Source organism: Mya arenaria, chromosome 6, assembly GCF_026914265.1.
Source record: "Mya arenaria isolate MELC-2E11 chromosome 6, ASM2691426v1".
NCBI classification, from domain to species: domain Eukaryota; kingdom Metazoa; phylum Mollusca; class Bivalvia; order Myida; family Myidae; genus Mya; species Mya arenaria.
In genome coordinates this window covers 12,414,612-12,435,822 of record NC_069127.1, presented here as the reverse complement: position 1 = coordinate 12,435,822, position 21,211 = coordinate 12,414,612, and the positions used below count along the sequence as shown (strand labels likewise).

The 21,211-nt window shown below is 33.6% G+C and overlaps 1 protein-coding gene across 1 annotated transcript in view; it reads right to left on the bottom strand.

The window, feature by feature from the left end:
- Nucleotides 1-7,186: 7,186 nt before the first annotated feature.
- The window catches only part of LOC128237323 (E3 ubiquitin-protein ligase rnf213-alpha-like), a 116,899-nt gene continuing 102,874 nt past the window's right edge, over nucleotides 7,187-21,211 (bottom strand). Inside the window, exons 86-97 of the mRNA XM_052952732.1 lie at nucleotides 21,003-21,103; nucleotides 20,478-20,535; nucleotides 20,036-20,232; nucleotides 19,584-19,713; nucleotides 19,289-19,375; nucleotides 18,814-19,003; nucleotides 14,801-15,029; nucleotides 14,574-14,648; nucleotides 14,056-14,247; nucleotides 10,729-10,827; nucleotides 9,967-10,166; nucleotides 7,187-9,728 (exon numbers count right to left, since the gene is read on the bottom strand). Coding sequence (XP_052808692.1) covers nucleotides 9,563-9,728; nucleotides 9,967-10,166; nucleotides 10,729-10,827; nucleotides 14,056-14,247; nucleotides 14,574-14,648; nucleotides 14,801-15,029; nucleotides 18,814-19,003; nucleotides 19,289-19,375; nucleotides 19,584-19,713; nucleotides 20,036-20,232; nucleotides 20,478-20,535; nucleotides 21,003-21,103 — 1,724 coding nt within the window. The 3' untranslated portion in view covers nucleotides 7,187-9,562. The remainder of the gene's footprint in view (nucleotides 9,729-9,966; nucleotides 10,167-10,728; nucleotides 10,828-14,055; nucleotides 14,248-14,573; nucleotides 14,649-14,800; nucleotides 15,030-18,813; nucleotides 19,004-19,288; nucleotides 19,376-19,583; nucleotides 19,714-20,035; nucleotides 20,233-20,477; nucleotides 20,536-21,002; nucleotides 21,104-21,211) is intronic.

Genomic DNA, 21,211 nt, shown 5'->3' with positions numbered 1-21,211 from the left:
TCAATCTCTTAGGCTGAGTGACAAATATCGAGGCGTAATTATTGGGATTTTACTCATTGGGAGTTTACTCATTATTTGGTCAAATATTATATCGAGAGTCATTTTGGTATCATACATTGAAAAATAAGTTAAACAGTCTCATAACACACTTGTCATAAAAAGCCATTATATTATATAACATTAATTTTCCTTGCACATTCAATACCGAGCTTATACATATGTTTATAATATATACAGATATATTTTCATTGTTAGGAAATAACTTTAACGTTTTGTGTTTTTTTTAATTCTTATAAACACATTTGTGTTAATTGTTAAATATATTCAATAATTTGACTATAATTAACGAGAATTTGTCTGTTGTTCAATAGAGACCGCGATTTCTTTTTGTCATTTGCCTTCTGTGAATACCTTACAGTTTAATTCTGCGAGCTTAAATGAACTTGTCAGTATGTCTTAAACGTGTAGAACAACAACAGTTAGACAAAATATAGCTGCAGATATAAATTTATAGCTACAGCTGTATTTGATCACTGTATTCGTGTGTGTGTGTGTGTATATATATATCTGCATACGTTAGTATAGCCGTAACGATTTGTTAAAAATGATTGATTGATATAAACAACCAATCGGTTTTCAATTGTGTATTTGATAAAGATGGATGCGAAATGTGATGATCTTAAAAAAAAGTAACTGCATTCTCTTTATCAGAAATGATTTTTAGAGTAGGATCGCCATGGAGATGCTCCTGAGACGAGTATAAACAACATTTCGGTAAGCGAAGTTGCTTTCTTTCAAACTGTATAGCATGGTCTGTATTGTAACTTGCACAACACCGAATTGATCCACTATAGCTTTTATCCTGATTTGGACAGTTCCTGGTTATATGACCGGTTTCTCCATACATATGTATATACGGTCGCGTATAAAGTGATCCGTAAGTCTTTCATTTGTTTCGCAACAACAGTAATTTCATGCTAAAGTGAGCCTTGATGGAACTTTTGGCATAAGCCTTGAATCATAGTTAACATATCTTGACAAGTCGTAAATAGAATGCATTCTCAATGGAAAAAAAATATCCGAAATTGTAATATGTCTGAAGTGTTGACTTCTCGTCTTATGAAGAAGGTGAACAAAGAAAAAAGTAGTCTGGCTGAAATGTATAACTTTTTTTATAAAATATTAAATAGTGTTTTAGATGTAATTGATATTATTCTCCAAAAAAGTTATAATACCCTGAACAAAGGAATCCTTAGAAAACTAAACAAAAACTATGCAAACTCTCTATCACTGTGTTAACATAGTGCTTCGAGATTTGGATCAAGCGGAGTTTCATCACATTACACATTTCAAGCTTTTGGGTAACATTGGACAAAAAAAATAACATGTTTATTAAATGGGAATGCATTTAAGTTATGAGTAATACTAGTTTTTGGCTGGAGTCAATGCAACTGTGGTTAAAAAATCAAATAATATCATAAAGGCCCTAATAGGGTCTGAATGCCGCCTCTCCGGTCCCCAGCCTGAAAATCGTCTTGCTCCGGTACCAAGACTGAATGCCGCCTATCCGGTATTCATCCTGAAACAACGATATGCCCAATATATTCGACACAAAACCTGAGATTATTCGTAGGTACGCTTCTGAGTTAAGGTGAGCGTGACTGACTGAGAGGTAATTGGAAACGGCTGATATAATAGAAACTACGGTTACGGTTTAACGGAAGTCCTTTTTTGTTTTTAACGTCAGAGTGAGTCCAAAACAAGTTGGTGAACCTAAACTATTATGTCTTGTACATAATTTAGTCACGTTAACTAAGAATCTAAATACAATTTTATACCCTTGTCTTTTACTGTAGATAACAAAATGGAATAGGTTCCAATAATTTTCTAATGAATCTGTTTTGTCTTAATTATTACTTTGCAAGAGTGAATCCCCTATTATGGTTTCACGAAATGTATGTATTGTTCGTTATCGGATAATCATTGACGGATACCCACGAATGAACCTATTCCGTTACTCTCTAGATATCAGCGAGTATTGGCCTAAGTGCCGCATTTCTCAGTAACCAAGCCTGAGTACCACCTTGATCCAGTATCCAGCCTGTATGACGCCTTTCTCCGGTACCCAGCCTGAATATTGCTTCTCCGGTACCAAGCCTTAATGTCACCTTTTACCCGGAATCAAGTTGAATTAACACCTCTGTCTGTTACCAAGCCTAAAAATCGCCTTTTCCGGTATATAGCCTGACTACCGCCTCTTTTAGGAGCCCAGCCTAATTGCCGTCAGCATTACCCAGCCTGAAAATCGCCTTTCAGCATTACCCAGCCTGAATGCCGCCACTCCGTTGCAAAGCCTGAATGCCACCGCTCTCCTGTTACCAGCCTGAATGCCGCCCATCCCGTGTACCAAGCCTGAATATCGCCTGGCTCATGCACCCAGCCTTAATATCGCCTTTCTCCGGTACCCAGCCTAAATATCTGAATATTTCCTCTTGCCAGTACACATTCCGAAAACCCGCCTTCCTCCGATATCAAGTCTGAATGCCACCTCTCTCCGGTATCCAGCCCGAATGCCGCCTCTTTCCGGTTCTAAGCCTGAATTCCGCCATTCTCCAGTACCCAGACTGAATGCCGCCATTCTTTAACCCAACCTGAATGCCCCCTTTCACTTTTAGCAAGTTTAAATACCATTTTGCGGTAACTAGCCTCTCTCTGAAACCCAGTCCGAATACTACATTTCCAGTACCAAGACTAAATACCGCCTTTTTCCGGTACCATGTTCAATTTCCGCCTCTCTCTGTTACCAACTCTTAATATCACTTTTCACCGGTATCTAGCTTTAATCCTGACCCTCTGACCCTACCCAGTCTGAACACCGCCTTTCTCCGATACCAAGCCTGAATATTGCCTCTCTACGGTACCAAGTCTGAATGCTGCCTCTCTCCGGTACCAAGTCTGAATACCGCCTCCCTCCGGTACCTATCCTGAATCTCGCCTCTCTCCGGAACCAAGCCTGAACACTGCCTTTCTTTCTCCTGTGCCAAGGTTGAATGCTGTCTCTCTGGCGACCCAGCCTTAATGCGGCCTCTCCGGTACCCGCCCTGAATGCCTATTATTATTATTATTATTATTATTATTATTATTATTATTATTATTATTGTAAGCATTTTTATTATTATTATTATCATTATTATTATTATTATTATTATTATTATTATTATTATTATTATTATCATTATTATTATTATTTAATTTATTTTATTGTTACAATATTGTTACAGTATTATTATCATTATTATTATTATTATTATTATTATTTTTTTATTTTTTTATTATTAATGTTATTATTATTTTTTTTATTATTTTGTGTTATTATTATTATTATATTGCATGTGAAACATGTTTGATTATCTCCGAAGGATTCCGTGCTTCAAGAAAAATACGACAATGATCATAAAATAGATAATAAACTTATCCATGCATGCGTTGTGTTTAAAAATACTATTTAATTTATTATATATAGTACATGTATAGTACAGTATGAGGATATACATCAAAGGCCGTTGTTTTCTTTTATATATTAATTTATTCCATCGATATACTATGATTCAATCATTATTCCAAATGATCTTTTGTAACCTGTCCTTTCACTTTTTAGTTTATACTAACTTATTTTAGTTTGATTTTGACGAAAGCTTATAAAATTTAGCTCGAGTCTGTTGTTGAGATGCCATGAGAAGGGGATTGAACTTCTCTCCTGGTGAGATGCGGTCACTATCCGGGCCTTTTTCTGTCCGTTAACGGATGCTGATTTTGGCTTTGTATCAAAACAAGAATTGCAACGAAATCTTACGAGATCAGCCCTCTTTTAACCAATGGGTGAACAAATGCTGGTTTAGTAGAGTATTATTGTTTTCAATGTCAACGCTCAATATAAAACGCTGCCCTATTAGTCTACCCTGGATATTGCATACAAGCATAATTTCATTAACTGTAATTGCTTTTACCCTCCTTTCAAAATTTACAAAAAAATATACTGTTTGAACGGAAAAATAAATTGTGCTGACGTAGTTAATACTGCACTCTCAGTCCATTTTGATTTAAAGGGGAAAATTCTAAGCTTGGCTAGAAAGCTAAAATTGGCCCTGGCCGCACCACCGCCGAGTCAAGTAAATAATCGAGAAAAGCCGGTAAAAGTGTGTTGCTATATATAACAGATGTTTTAATAGTCTTTGTACAAATGAATTTTATCGTAGCGTTTGTTATTGTTTTGATATGAAATGTGTTCCGCCCATGCGAATAACTAACATTTGCATAATAAGTAGGCCGCTAAAATTAATACGCCGGTGATTCGTCGGGGGGCATTAATGCGAAAATAAACGTCACTTCATTTGCACTGAAAAATGATAGAGATGTTAACTATATATATATATTATATATATCCCTCTATTCGCCTGGTATTATATCCATCATCAATGTACGCGTTTCATTGTTCCTATGGTCCTAATGAAATGACCTTTAAAAGGATTTTTTGTTTCTCATTCAAAATTTTATTATCAAAAAATGAAAATATACTATATTTTCGATGTTGTTGTGTTCGTGGTGTGTGATGTCATTCTATATGTATAAATGTGATTCAGCATAAGATACTAGTTGCCAATTTTGCAATGACGAAGGACCAAAAAAAAAACCCATTTGTTATAGATAAATCAGTTTTGTCCTACATGTACATGATACATAAAACACGACTTAAATGCTTACCAATAATGCCAATATAAATATACAGTAGTTCGAGTGATACCAGTAAGCTGCTATATTCACACGAACGCTAAAACAAGGTAATACTTTTTTTACTTAACTGCTGCAAGCGCTCTAGCTCAGTGCTACGTCAATCGGGAAAGCAGAGCTTTCTCTGAAACATCGTTAAAGAAAAGGTAGGTAGGCAGAACTTTTTTATCTTTTTCTTAAAGAACCGAGATTCTGTACCAAACCGCCCTATATCCGGGATATGGCTGTGTAGAAAGTCAAATATTAAATGGTCAAATTATGTTCACTCATAAATAAACAGTTTTTAAGGTCGAGAGGAATAAATAAGGTCGGTCGGGTAAGTGAAAACAAACTTTTTTACGCCTATCGTCTTAATTGTGAATGTATTATTAACTAAGTTAATGTAATTTAAAAAAACTGATATAGTTTTAAAAGTATATATTGTCTTTTTATATCGATATGATAGATAATCAGTTCCCATATACATAAGTGAAATAGTGAGTTGACAATGGTTTACAGTCCTTTATACCAGAGGGTCGCGCGTTCCATAACATTGCAGCTGCTGACTGAAAGCTCCTGTCACCATATCTTACTGTTCGTTTTTTGGCACCCTTTTTGGGATGGCGCGTATATTTCTATCATGTTCACTGCAAAGGTTGGTGCTTGGTCATTGAGTGATTTATAAGTATGTGTAAGAATCTTGTTCTCTATCCTGCACTGTACTTGGAAGACAAAGGAGTCCACGTAACACGGGAGTAATGTGGTCATATCTAGATGTTGTGGAAATGATTCGAGCTGCCGTATACTACACGATTGAAATTAAGGGTATTCCATATAAAAGATATAAAGCAATGGTTAAACGATCAGGACACCTACACGCTTCAGAAACCGAAATAGAAGGAGGTAAATCAAAGCTACGATTCTTACGCTGAGTATTGGCTTAGTTTGTTTGGTTCACTGCAAAATTTCAGTACAATAGATGGGATAACTAGTTAGTTGAAGTTTTGACCTTGAAGTTTTGAGTAGACGCGCTTCGTTTTAACAAGAAAACCCCTTGCGTTTAATTTGCTCACCTTGTGATAAATAGAGTAACGATGAAAGGGATTCCACATACTGACAGAAACCATTCTGTTTGTATTTTTAAACAATGTCTTATTGACGAATGTCTACAACAATGGCAAGGAAATTTTCAATGAAAATTGTGTTTTAACTATCATCCATATATATATATAATTATGTTTGATTTAATTTTGGCGACCTACAGAAAATAAAGTGAGCGCATAGCGAATGTGTATAGAGAACTTAAAACTTTATTATAATTTGAATAGGGGTACATATAGATAAGACGAACAAAGGTATTGTATGCATCAGCTTTGGCGTGAAGTTGGCTTGATAGTACCTTCTAATAAATACGAGATTGAATTTCCTGTTCTAATGATGCTTACATTTGTTCCATGAACTTCAAAGTATTTTGCGCTTTCGGTGAGTTCCTGGTATGAAGTATTCAGGTTGAAATAGTTTGCGTGTTGCCTATATATGGATCACCTTACACTATCAGGATCGAATGCCAAATATCAGTCATGTTCCTGGCCAGATTAGTAGGGAAGGAAATCACCAGCTAAGTTCATCTTAATGGATATATCGTTTAAGTACATCGGGAAGAGCAGGGGCCCCGGTACATTGCTAACATAAGACTTGTGGATGAAAGTAATGCAATCATAACAGGCAAAGGATGAATGAAATAATTCCATACCATATAAGTGTTAATTGTCCATTGTCAAAATGTATGTGAAAAACTACAGAAACGAGCGCAGTAGCCAAAATTAAAACATAAATGTATGTCAAACACAACATAACGACCGAGAGGCTAGCTCTAAAGAAATGAGTGCATGTTTATCTCGGTGAATTTGATGCATTGGGTAAATTACTAGGTCACTGGATGAAAAAGTAGAAAAAAAACTACACCAAATACCTTTGACTGCATATTTAAACGACTCTTTCTCAGAATGATTGCTTTACTTGTAGTGTATAAAATAATCACTACAGAAAGATATATACGCTGGAATGGTGACTCGGAAAGACATCTAGGTCAACTCTTAAGACCGTTATTTTCGCTTCATTTTGAGTGGCCATGCTTAATATCGCTTTAGCCGTTCATGTGACATACACCACTTCTCCTGGTTTGTTAGATTTCACTGTCGTTCTTTAAATATTGACGGGGGAATGGCATTTACCCGATGAAAGCTCACCCCACACCATACCTGGATACCACTGAACTAGTTCGCAGTATACAGGCAAATGACAAGATAAGGTGCATTAATTGTGAGTGTTTCAATAAAAACCCACCGTCCGACAACGTTTCGTCATCTAATTTTATATGTGTACTGTACACGTCAAAACAGAAAACAAAATAAATGTGTCTGGTTAATAGTTTATTCACAAATGAAACAAGCATTCCGCATTCACGAACTTTTTAAGTCTCAAACCAAAAAAACCCAAAACACTCACACATACATACATATAAGCATTCAAAAAACATACATGCATATAAGCAACATACAAAATACAAGTCTCAGTTAAGAAAACATAATATAACTAAATCAATCTTATCTTATATAGTACCAAGATCACAAACAGAATATATGTGATGACTTTTACGTACATGAGTGGTATTTGTTTACACTTACAGAATGGTAAACGAACCTACTCATGGTTAAGGCATCATTCTATATAATTATCAAAGATTAAAAATAAATGTGTATGCAGATTCAGTGTGTGTACCACGTGATAAATTGCGTCAATAAGCGACATAGACTGCCCTTTGTTTCATTTAAAATAGTGAAGAAAAAGAACAGTTTCTTTATTTTACGACTTCATTCAAAGCAAAATAATTCCTTCCGATAGCATTCGTGACGTTAATTATCACGTTGTATACACATACTGAGATATATCACTAGATTAAGTTCATGTGATTTCTTAATCTGTCAAACAAATCCAAGTCCAAACAGGACTTTTTATAATCAACATAATAATGAATGAAACATAAGGAAGTCATAAAAGATCTCATATCATTTTAAACTAGTACAAGTATATGTTATCAAAGGGCCTCCGTCCAATGCAAAACACTGGGTACTCCCTTGGTACGTAAATATGTAATTTAATCATTCAATATGCAATAATACATTAAATAAACCTTCAAAAATTATGCAATAAATGTCCACACATATAGAGTAACATATAATACTAAACACATTGAATACAACAGACATTATTGACAAGAGTGTATAAGTGAACTGTAACAAATAAATGTACATACACATTATATATACAGTTATCTAGACTTACAGAGGGTTTACAGTCGACATTGTCCAATTTAAAAAGTAAGAATAAATAACACAAAGTGCGCCTTATCGTCCAAGTTACAGTCTCATTTTTGCAAACAATCTTACTACCATTCCCACTATTTATATTAGGAAAAGCATGTTTGCATGCTGTTCTTCTACATAGGAAACAAAACACTATTTAACAAGACTAAGGTAACAATATTGCATAAAACATCACGGATACATATATAACCAAGATTAATATTATGTACATAAATGAATAAAATATGCATATTCAAACTTAAAAACATCAACACTAGTACTGTTTAAATACATCATAAATCATAAAAAACAATACACTTAATACAACTTTCATCTATAAAATAATGTTTTGTGTAGTCATACAAACACAATGACAACAATAAGAACATTGTCACAAATAATCGCATACTACTTAGATCAGGAAAATCATACAAAATAAGCAGAACATAAATACACCAAAACAATTTCACAGTAGCACACACATATAGACATATGGCCATTAAGATGAAGCTCATCGTCATAAGCTTACCATGATCCTTGAAAATAGGACATTGGTCATTAGCAGGCACATGTGCATATATTGTGCACGTGCACATGCATACTTAAAACACCGTTTGGGAATGCATGTACATAACAAAGCACAAGCCATTAAACTGTGTTTTTGATATGATCAGTGTGGAAACTTAAATAAGAAATAGGGATTCTTGGAAAAACTATGCTTTGGTCCAATGAGAGGTATAACATGTTAAGCTGTATTATTCACATACATGATGAATAAATGGGACTATTTGGAACAAAAATATTCCAGTAGTAATGAACACCATACTATTAATAAATAAATTAAGGAATGTACATGTATATACAGTACAATATCATTATGGGTTTTGTAACTGAAAAAATAAACAGAATTGTAGACATACATGTTCAACTTGCATGCATACTATACATCTATAGATTTACACAAAAAATGCTATAAAATATACCTCAAATAAATTCTCCAAAGCAAACATCACATTGAAAGCTTTGAATTCTGGCTTTTGCTGAGGACAGAAACGAAAATACATCTCAATAACACAAGAAGTAATTGAATCCTTCAAATCAGTAACAATATTCAATGACAAATAAACAACAATTGATACCATAACACATATGAAACAACCACCATACACTAACAGACTAAAGGAGTTTTAAAATGCAAAACAACACAAAACGGATTGAAGGTTAAATATATATCATTTTTTTAACAGTCTTAAAATTATTCATTCTGTTAAACAGTATTATGACATGTACATTAAGAACAACTATCTCGATATCTAGTATCCAAAAACCGTGAACGTTTGTACCTCTAACAGAGGGTTTCATTTATAAGAGTCATATAAGGCACAGACAAGTTTGTCTTTGACCTATAATGTTCCATATACAACTCTTTTTCAGTGTCGCCTTCGTCCCATTTTCTTTCGAAGCGTCGTATATCCCATAATCCATGTACACACACAATGTTTGAAGTGTATTTCCTTTGGGAATTCCGCCAAAACTGCCGTGTCTAGGCATGGAGTTTCCATTAATTCTACAAAGGCTAGAAGCTCTTCACCAAGCCTGAAAAACAGATATGATGCTAAAAATTAGCAATTATATATTGAAAAGAGAAAACGATTAGATCACAATATATGTTTTATGGAAATACCTGACAAAACATTTAACTAATCCATGGAGCTTGAACATACTATACATAATCTTAATTATCGTAATTATAAAGAAGAGCAATTTAACATGTCTTCCATAAGTTGCAATCAAACCGAACAACCGTTAAATATAAGGGAAATCAGTAACAAACCTGTTCTCCGTATTGTCAATATAATCCTCATCACTGGTGTTTTCTCGTCTGGCAATTCGCAGGAGCATAAATTCGTGCAATATTTCTAGAATGCCAGAAAGCTTATCAATACTCAGAGTTTTCATGTAGCCACCGAATGATTTCTGCAGCTCGTCGGACAGCTCGTCATGGTACGGCTCCAGCAGAGTCTCAAACACTTCCTGAAGGTTAAAATGTTCGTTCTCATTTTACTTACGTGAAATGCACGTAAGCGGACTAAGCTACAGTCGTTAACCATTTTTCAGTTAATAATTAAGCTTCATAATTAACTCTAGGTTTGTATGCAGTCTCATATAATGACAAAAATAGCTAAACACACCATCTGCAAAACACAGGATGGTCACAGAAAACACCATGTAACAATTGGTCTAATATCTAATCTTTCGACGCTTCCGTTGGCAACCGCATAAACACAGACCAAATTTATGCAAGTTGTTTTAAGTTTTTTAAGAACTAAAGGGGTTCTAGCAATATTGAAAAAAGCTGGGGGTATAAGTACGAGAGACTTATGCATAAAACAGGGTTAAGGGGCCCCTTTGAATTTGTTTCCAATATCATTTATATGAGTTTCTTCTTTACGTCATACAGTTTTAATGCCAATGTCCGAGCACAAGTCACTCTTTACATCTGTACACTAAGTCTGAAGTTAAGAGCTCGCGATCCAGATTTCATGATTAATCCTGAACAATAGAACCCCAAGTACTAAACATTGTGAAAGTGTACCTGTTTTGACGTGAAATGTTCGACCATAAACTTGGACTTCAAGTATGACAACAGTAACCACAGAGACTTGGCATGCTGGAAATCACACGACTGTCGAGCCTGGAAATATACAAATAGTTGTCATAAATGACTGAAACAATTTACCATTTGGAACTGTTATGTTATTCTTCTACTAGTTAAATACATTTTTCAATAAAAGTGCACCAAAAATATCCTTTCTTGATCAACCAAACTAAATTCTACTTGTAAAGCCTCTTGAAACAAGAGCTGTCACAGAGACAGCGCGCTCGACTATTCCGCCGCTTTTCAGTGTAAGGATTGAAAAGTTTTGGCGAAACATGAATTGATCACTGTTAGATTAGATTTCAATGCAATACATTGTGCTTAGTGAAAATAACTGCGTACGGATATGCGATAATTCGTGGTTGTCATGGATATTGGCACAGTGATTCAGAGTGTGTTAATGGTCTGATCGGCCTTAAAATAGTTCTAAGAAGAGTGAAGCATTATTTCTTGAAATGTGCGCGAAAACTGTTTTCTAGTGACATTTTAAGCGAGAAATAATAAACAAGCGTTCTAAATATTGCCAGAAGACAAGGTTTCCATGATGCGCTACAGACGACAGTCTTCAACAAGGGAGGTAATTACAATGTGGTGACGACTAAAAGAAGTTCCATACGGGCATTTTATCTTCGCCCGTGGGAAAGATAAGAATTTCTAGCATGGTTAAATTAATGGATCTACTTATCTGAGGTGGGAGAAAAAGTTATCTTACTTAATTAAAGAAGAAGGTTAAATGGTTGGGAGCATGTGTGTAAAGTTTCAATGCAATACATGATGTATTTGCTGAGATATTGACTTAAAAGTGGTAACAAGCAAAACCTTAAACAGAATTTCAATGACTAAAGAAGGGGCCATTATTTGAATATAATGCAAACTAGAGTTATATTAAATGCAATTTAGAGTTATCTTACATGGTTAGTTAAGTAGGTTGGATGGTTGAGTACCATTGTATAAAGTCTTAGTACAATACCTCAAGTAGTTGTTGAGAGATTAACATATGTGTGCTTACACGCAAAACCTTAACCAGAATAACTTAGTTGAATAATAAAGGGCAATTATTTACATTAAATGCAAACTAGAGTTATCTTACTTGGTTAATTAAGTAGGTTGGATTGTTGAGTGTCACTGTATCAAGTCTCAATGCAATACCTCAAGTAGTTGCTGAGATATTGACCTATGTGTGCTTGCACGCAAAGCCTTAACCATATTTTTTAAGTTGAATAATAAAGAGCGATTATTTGCATTAAATGCAAACAGGAGTTATCTAACTTGGTTAATTAAGTAGGTTGGATGGTTGAGTAGCATTGTATCAAGTCTCAAATGTAAAACCTCAAGAAGTTGCTGAGATATTAACCTATGAGAAGTATAGCTCTCCATATTCTTCGAATAGTCGAGTTAAAAATTGCCACATCCCGTTCTATGTAAAATTCATACTTGAACAAAGTCAACAAACATTTTAGTCATTTACAAGTACATCTCTCGCGAGCTAATGTTTTTTTTTATATGAACATGTACAGGTACATGTATTTTTCAGTCTTATGTTAAGTTTCTAATACTTATTGTCATGCATGATATGTGTTTTTTGTTCGCTTCACACAAAACAGGTCGTGGGTTTGATACCCATCGGGATAATGTTCGCAACGCTTCACAAAAATGACACCAGTTTCTATCCTGAAATCGAACATTAGCATGGCTCATATCAGACTTTAGGGACTTGTTCACATTTTAAAAGGTCAGCTATCGAATATGATATCAAAGAGTGAAATGTGAAGAACATTTTTGATACAATGATATATCTTCATCAAAACTGCAAATGAGAGCTCTACTGCTAATATTTATTTAAAACCTGACAGAAAACGATATACTCTGCAAAAAAGCATTACTAACGCCTTGAAAGGTGAAGTATTTTAGGCTTCGATTTACTAAATTTTGTTAAAAGAGAGTATCTGCCAGTTGCACTGTGATCTCATTGATAAAACAAAATGAAATTCTAGTTATTGAGCCGTTTTTTCACCTCAAGGTCATCGCTAACTAGACCTTTGACATACTGATCTCAAAATCAATATTGTATAAGGGTCTTCTACTGGTCATGACCACCTGTACACCAAGTATAAAGCCTCTGGGTTATTGAACGGAAAGGAATTGTACTGAAGGACTGACGGATACGGCACAAACAATATGTACCCAACATAACAAGATATGATGCTAATGGCAATACACATTCTGACCGAAATTGGGGATGATTGAACATAGGTTATCGATCGGACAATACATACTTTATGTAATGTCTTTAATTTATGGGTGCTTACTATAGAGTAACTAGAGCAAAATGGCTGTTTATCAAACTTGTCCATTACATTATGCCTATACACGTTCTTACGAAATTTGGTGATAATTGGAAAAAGTGTTCTAAAGTAATTAATCAGACAAGACCCATTTAAGGTAATTTCAATACTTAAGGGCGATAATGCTCGAATGAAAAAGTGATATAAATGGTTAGCAAAACTGTCAAAGATAAAATGCCCATACACATTCTGATCATATTTGGTGATGATTGGACAAAGGCATCTTAAGTTATTGATTGGACAAGACCTATTTTAGGTTATTTCAATATTTTTAGGGCGATAACTCTCGAGTGACTCTAGTGATATGGCTGGTCAATGAGTGTGTAAACGATATTCTGCCCATACACATTCTGATCATATTTGATGATGATTGGACGAAGGCTTCTTAAGTTATTGATCAGACAAGACCCATTTTCGGAAATTAATAATTTTAGGGCGATAGCTTTGGAGTGACTATCGATATGGCTGTTATTGATGTTGTTTAGATTATGTACAGATTATGACCATACATATTGTGACCAAATTGTTGATAAATTGATAACTGCTTCTTAAGCACCACCCGCCCGCCACAGGTAAAACTATTTTGAATTGGGGTATAAAAACAATAACCTGGTAAGAATGATTTTTGTTTTTACGAGCCCGGCTTTGTTTTGATGGAGTTTTCAATGGGAATATTTGCGCACATTCTGATACCGATTTTCCTTTCTCCTATGTGAGGTTCCAAATCCCTTGTTTTAATCTTCGAGTCATTTTGTTTAAATTGACAAACGAAACTTAAAAAAAAAATCCATTTTAATAAGAACTTTCACTTTGAACACAAGTAAATTTGCCATAAGTTAATTAATCACTTTAGCGTCTAAACGTCACATTGATGCTGTCTTCACGATTCAAATTAAAAATGCATAAAACAAACGCAAACCTTCTGACTTGTCATTGCATGCTCCATCTGCAGTGTGTCGACCATAAAGGTGTTCAGATTGTCAGATTGCTGTCCCCCTGCAGTTTTGAGGAAACTGATGGCTATGTCGAGGTTGTCAAGAAATCGGCACAAGTCTGGTAGTCTCTTTATCTCTTCGCTTATCTGTGTCTTTACAGCTAATCCCAAGGTTTGCTGAGAAATTGGTGAAACAGATAAATTAAATACATCATATAATACCAACATTTCTGAAAATACTAGTACATCATAAACCATTTCACACTAGTCGTTGTATTTAGAATTGTGGATACGTTTTACATTCCATCATAAGGACCTTTAAGCACAAAGGCAGACATATATATATATATATATATATATATATATATATATATATATATATATATATATATATATATATATATATATATAACTATACCTGTTTCTGCTCTTCACCAGTCAGATAACATTACACAATAATGTTATAATGTTTGAGTTGTAATACAAATAAAAGCAACTGTTACCTGTGGAATTTTTTCTTCCAACTTTTCGAATACTGCAGCATTTGTAAATTCTGTCCGATATACCATTTGGTCAATCTAAACAGAACGACACATATTAACAGTTATATAACAGCAATGAGCTTATTAGTAATCATAAACAAAATAATAAATATATATAAAATTAATTCATAGCACAAGATGCATCTAAAACACATTATACACTTTTATCATACCGCATGAAAATATACCTGTAAGTAATATCCAATGTCTATTCTGGACTTTGAGAAGAGGAACCTGTCCATGATCTGACGTTCGAGCCCAGCAAAGTCGTACTCTATCTTTGTACCCTTACCCATCTCAAAAGTGTACTGGCAGTTGGCTAGAACGAGTGGTAGGATATCCTGCTCGTTGTTGTAGCTGATCAGGTGGGCCGACGTTACCTCCATCGGGGCCACTGTCTGGATTGAGTTGCGCTTCCTTTCAAAAGAGAGTATTTAAATGTTAATATGCATTTAAATGTACAACAACAAAGCAGTCTTGATAAAAAAAAAGAAAAAAAGAAATTAATGACGACTTAAATTCGATTTTTGAAAAATACAAAACTTATGGTTTTAATATTTAGACAAATTGGGATATTTATTGACAAGAATAGGTTATTAAGATTGGTCCACACATTTTGTACAAGTTAACATTCCCCAAAAAGATGTTCCATTGTCTCTAAATATTCTGAACAGAATTGGCATAAGCTGGAGTTTGTGAGCTTGCATTGATATAGGTATCTGTTTGTTGGTATAAGTCCAAAAAATGTATTTGTACTGGAAGGTTCGTATTGTTATACCAATGGTGCATATTAATGGCAATGTAAATATTTTATTCCACAAATTTGTCTCAAAATAGAATTTGATTCCATTTATCTTTTTTACCATGTATTTTTTGTATTGTATACAGAATTTTATTCGGTTTTTGCTTAGTATTTTCAATCTTTTGAACAAGTGAGACTATGTCATGATTTACAACTAATTCCTCTTTCAATTTATGTTTTAGCTTACTCGGTATACTAGCAGTAAGCTGGTAATACTTGAGAAAATCAGAATTGCCCATGGTATAAAAAAGTTTTATCTCGTCAAATGTGTCGAATTCTTTTGATCTGTAATCAAAGATATGTAGGACAAATTTGATACCATTTGTTCATTTACCTTTATGTCGGAGTTATTCCATAATATTGTTTTACTTGAACTTTTATTTACAACAAATTTGCTTATTTCAGACCATAATAAGAGTACTTCAGCTAAAAGTTTGTATTTATGTGCAATAGGATTTGTATTGATGCCTGTTTGTTTCATCCAGTAGTCTCTGAACCCATGACGCTTTGATCGATTTCTTAAACATATAAATATTTGGAACTCCATCTTTAAAATCGTTCATTAGTACTTTCCTTTTTATCTTGTCGGGTTTATTATTCCAAATGAACTGAACAATTGACATGTTAATATCATCAAGGATGTATTTAGCTGGTGAAACTAGAACTGTCATGGGATAGATAAGTTTTGAAAGCGCTAATTTTTTAACCACTGTAATTTTTCCCAAAAGCGTCAGTTTTCTGTGTTGCCAAATTTTGAGACAATTCTTGAAACTTTGTAGCTTTGGAACGAGATTATTTTGAATCGTATTGTTATTGCTCTTGTTAAAAAAAAATTCCAAGTGTTTTGGCTTCATGACTGTCGTTTCTTACTGATAACCATCTAAGTATGCAACATATGATGATTTTTAACTCCCTACTCTTTAAGATTATAGATTTTGATGAATTTAATTTTAGGCCAGATATTCTTCCATAGTTATCTATTGTTTTTATCAAAGTTTCGAAATATGTTTTGGATAAATCATTAATATATGTAGCATCGTCAGCAAAAAGAGATTGTTTTATTTCACTGTTATTAAGTTGCATCCCTTATATTAGTTTATTTTTCTGTATTGTATTAGATAGCAGTTCAATACAAATGATAAATATAGAAGAAGAAAGTGGGCATCCTTGTCTGATGTCTCGCCCAATTTGAAATTCTTCAGAGAGAAAACCATTATTTATTTTAACACTATTGATATCATTATAGAAGAGTTTGACCCAGTTTACTAAGCTTTCACCAAAATTTAAATGTTCGAGACATTTAAATATAAATTCGTGGTTTAAAGTATCACAGGTTTTTTCAAAATCGGCAAAAAATATTAACCCAGGTTTATTTGTAATATTAAAACAGTTAATTCTTTCATCTAAGTCATATGTTTTCGCCAATGTATCTTCCATGAACAAAACCTGTTTGAAAAGGGATTTCAACTTTATTTTAAATTCTTTTCATTCTATTTGAAATGGATTTTGTTGCTATTTTATTACCTACATTAAGTAAACTTTTTGGTCTCCAGTTTGAGATCACTTCTAAATCTCTGCCTTTGTTTTGGAATTAAAGAAATTAGTAAAACCCAAAATATCTTATAAAACTCGACAGTGAAACAATCAGACCCTGGGCTTTTTTGGTTTTTCATCTCATTTAACTCTTTTCTGCATTCGTACTCTGTTAAAAAAAACCTTCGCAACTAGCTTTATCTTCATCATTTAGTTTGGCAATTGGAGTTGAGAAAAACTCACTGTTGTTATTTAAATCGATATCATCTTTTTGTGTATAATTTCTTGTAGAATGTCCGTTGAGCATTTAATATTACTAGGGATTAAAAATCGGACCAAAGTCATAATCAATCATCGAAAATAATCGGACGAGCCATTTCGATCAATAATCGATTATATAATCGAAACGGAACAAGTGAATATATTACAAATATATCCAAAACTATATTGGTTTGTACATACATGTCTTTAAATGAATAAACATATTACAATCATAATGTTTTATATGCTGCTTTGTTATACATTCTAGGTAACAATTGATAATTTAGTAAAATGTTTTTAGGAGATAACTTAATTATAAAATAATTGAGAATAAATTGCCGTATAACCCCGCATAAGTCCGTACCGTTTCCCGTTTTAAAGAAAATCAGTACATACACAACACGGTTACTTCCCTTTGCCGTACATTAGCGATAATCGATTATAGAATAATGAAATCTATTATAACCGACCTCGGACACAAATAATCGGCTTTCGACAATACTCAATCATCGTTTTATCCCTAATTATTACTAATTATTTTATAGTCAACTTTTAAGTGTGTATTGTTTTCATTTCTGCATATCTTTTTCAAATTTTGCAAAGTATTTAGAGTTTTTCTCATTATTTTCCACATGTCGAGCGTTTGCTCTCAAAATAATTCCATTTATTCTTTTATTGAGTATATCGTCCAGTTCATCTTTACGTTTTGATATCGCTTCTATTATTTGGTTACTTTCACTCTCTGTATTCTTTAGTTTTTGTTCTAAATTAGATATATCATTTATGATGTTTTTTCTCTTTCTCGCTTGATTTCTTTAAATTTGATAAAAAAACTTATTGTTGAGTTTCTTATGTTTCCTTTTAATATCTTCCAAAATGTTATGGAGTTTGTTTCCTTATTGACCTCAGCAGTGTGTGTTATGTGTTTTTATAAGCTTAAGGTATTCGCTAATTAATAGTATACTATTATTTATTTTAAAATATCCCGGACCCATTTTGTTTTCTGAAAAAATAATTTATATATGTTTTAAATCTGTGGATAATTGTGTAACTTATACATATATTTATATAATTTAAAACTAAGAAATAATCCAATCGGCTATGGGTAATGGGTTTAGCATTTGAATGCCAAGTATATTGTTTTTTATGTTGGTGATGTTTACGCTAAACATCAACCAGGTTACAGGAAGTGATCATGTTTAAAAGAGTTTGTCTCGATCCCTTATGTATTTCAACATTTCCATTTTTCTTATCTAAATTACTATCTAAAAAGGTGTTAAAAAGGGCAAAGCAGTCATCTAAATTACTATCTAAAAAGGTGTTAAAAAGGGCAAGCAGTCATACCTACCAATAGCAGTCACAAGCAGACATGCATGTATATAAGTGTAAAGCATTTCAAACTTGTAACATATAGTGTTTAGTTCCAAATGTATGATTATGTATCAGCTGTTTGTTTTTAAAATGCTGCACGCAATTGTTGTTTGTTTTCGAGGTGAAAAGAGCCTGCCCTTGCCCATCGACTTAATGTGTATTTGAATGCCAAAACTAACATAAGTTGCAAGTGCCAACAATTTCCAGTCCCTTATAGATATCAAATGCAATTACCTCCCAGATTCCTTCATATAGCTGTCTAAAAATTCATTCTGTTTTCTGAATAACAAATCTAGCATCGCATATGAGCAAAGTCCAGTCTCAGTGCTTGATGGAAGGAAAACTGACAACGGTGTTTCCATGGAAACTGGCTCAACACACTGATGCTTTGGAATCACAATACTTCCAAATTCTGTTGTACAGACTGCAACAAATAGGAAACATAGGTAAATATTAACCTTATTTAATACTATTCACTTACTTGTTGTTATGTAGTGATATGATTTATTTAATGTCGCAATTTCATGCACTCAAAAAAGCAATAAACAAACAGATGTACAATCTGTTTTATGTACTGTACATATGATTAACAACCATTTACTATTCCTCGATGGTAATAGTACTTATCAAAGAAGCTCTGAGCAGGATCTTTCTAACCCAGAACCTGACATGTAAATCACTTGGATATATGTGCATAAAAGAGACTAACCATAGAGTTCAAGTAGCTTGCGAGTTATATTCCAAGCTTGAGCAAAGTCTTGCAACCATTTCTCAGTATCCGGGCCGGCATGTTGCTCTGTAATTAAATATAAAGCATTATTTTGTTTTACATCATACCTTCATTTAAATGCCATGGACAAACACAGACGGATGAATGAAAAGTTCTTGAACATGAACTATTTTTTATACATAAAAAACCATATTTTTATTTTCAGATATCAATGAAACAAATAATATATACATGTACCTAACTACGTATTACCTTTTAAAAAAGAAAAACAAACCTTTTATCATGTCTTTCACTAGGATTGTGTTTGCTTCAGCTTTGTCAAGTTTCTTTTGGAATTTCTGCAGCAATATCCTCTGCAGACTTAGAATGCTTGGAATGTATTGTATTGCCTGAAGAATGTGGTCCTGAAATGAAAGTATTCAGAATATATACATAATGCAATATGCACATGCAGTTGAAAATGTATAATGATCCATGATATATTATTTTCCTGTGCAGCAGTGCAGTTTCTTTTTAATGAAAATTGGTTTGTTCATATGATTAATTAATTTATTATGTAGTTATGAAGGTCACATACTTATTAGTCACAAAACAATAAAAAACACAACTTTGTAAGCCAGATAATTACTATCAGCATTTAGCATAGTACATGTTCCCAGTGCATGAAAAACGACATACAAACAAATAAATTGCGGTAAACTATAGTTAGCATTAAATAATAACTACCTGTTTCAAGAACAACCTCAGCACTGAAAGTCTGTCTTTTCCTGACGTACTCCTAGTTTCAAGGTCTTGTCGCATATGCTCTATGGATATCGGCGTTCTGTATCTCCATACACGCGGAATTTTCTCCAGCCGCTGGGGATCTTCGGCCTGCTGCTGGTTATCGGTCTCATATAGAATGCACATCAATGGATTGGAACCTGATACATATTTAGGAAGAGTTAGGAAAAGCTAAAAAAATTATGTTAATCTAATGCCGACCATTTTTTTAAATTAATAAACCGATCAAACGCTATGCAAGCGGATGTCAATGCTTTCCCCTTTTTCAATCGATCAAGGGGCATAATTCACCTAAAGCGTAAGCCATAGTTTAGGAACTTGCTAGTTATTTGCCCATTGTAGCAGTTAGTTTGTGTATGCATATTATATTGTAATAAGCACTCACCAAGTCTCTGATCAGTAGCAATAACTTGGTTGAAATGCTTCAGCTGGTTATCAAGTCCCTGAAAATTTGAAATGCATGAATTGCCAATAAACTAGCCATTGTTGCGACTGAACTTTTTACTGCTTGTGTACACTTAAACGCAAATGTGCTACAATGTGTATAAGTTAGGCAGTTTTTCAAACAGTTAAAGTCTCATTTAACTGATAAATATTCTCATTATAATCAAAGAAGAGAGTGATGACGTTCACATGATAGTCCCGATACTCTTCCGTTTTGAAGTCGAAGAAGGGGCATATCTCAACAATTATTTTACCCACTGTAATGTGCATTTCTATGTGTGCATTGTGTCCTTATGCATCAAGTTTTATATAGATACCTTGAACGATTTTCTAGTTATGTTCAATATTCAACTTTTGCACAATAACGCCGATGCTGAACAATACCGACAATGCTACCAAAGGCTTTGGCATTACTCTTACCTTTTGAGCAAAGATCGAATTATCTTTAAATCAAACTTTATTTCACCTGAAAAACATCCTGCAAGAAAACCGTAGCAAACTGTTTCTCCCATGCCTGTCTCCCACGTTTTGTTTGAAGGTGAGCGATTTCTCCGCCAACAGTGGTTTCTAAAAATAATTGAACAAATAATAAAGCATATGAAAATCAGTATCAAAATATTTTTCATAAAATTAATACTATGCATCTTTCCTGATGTCATACATTTAAAACATAAT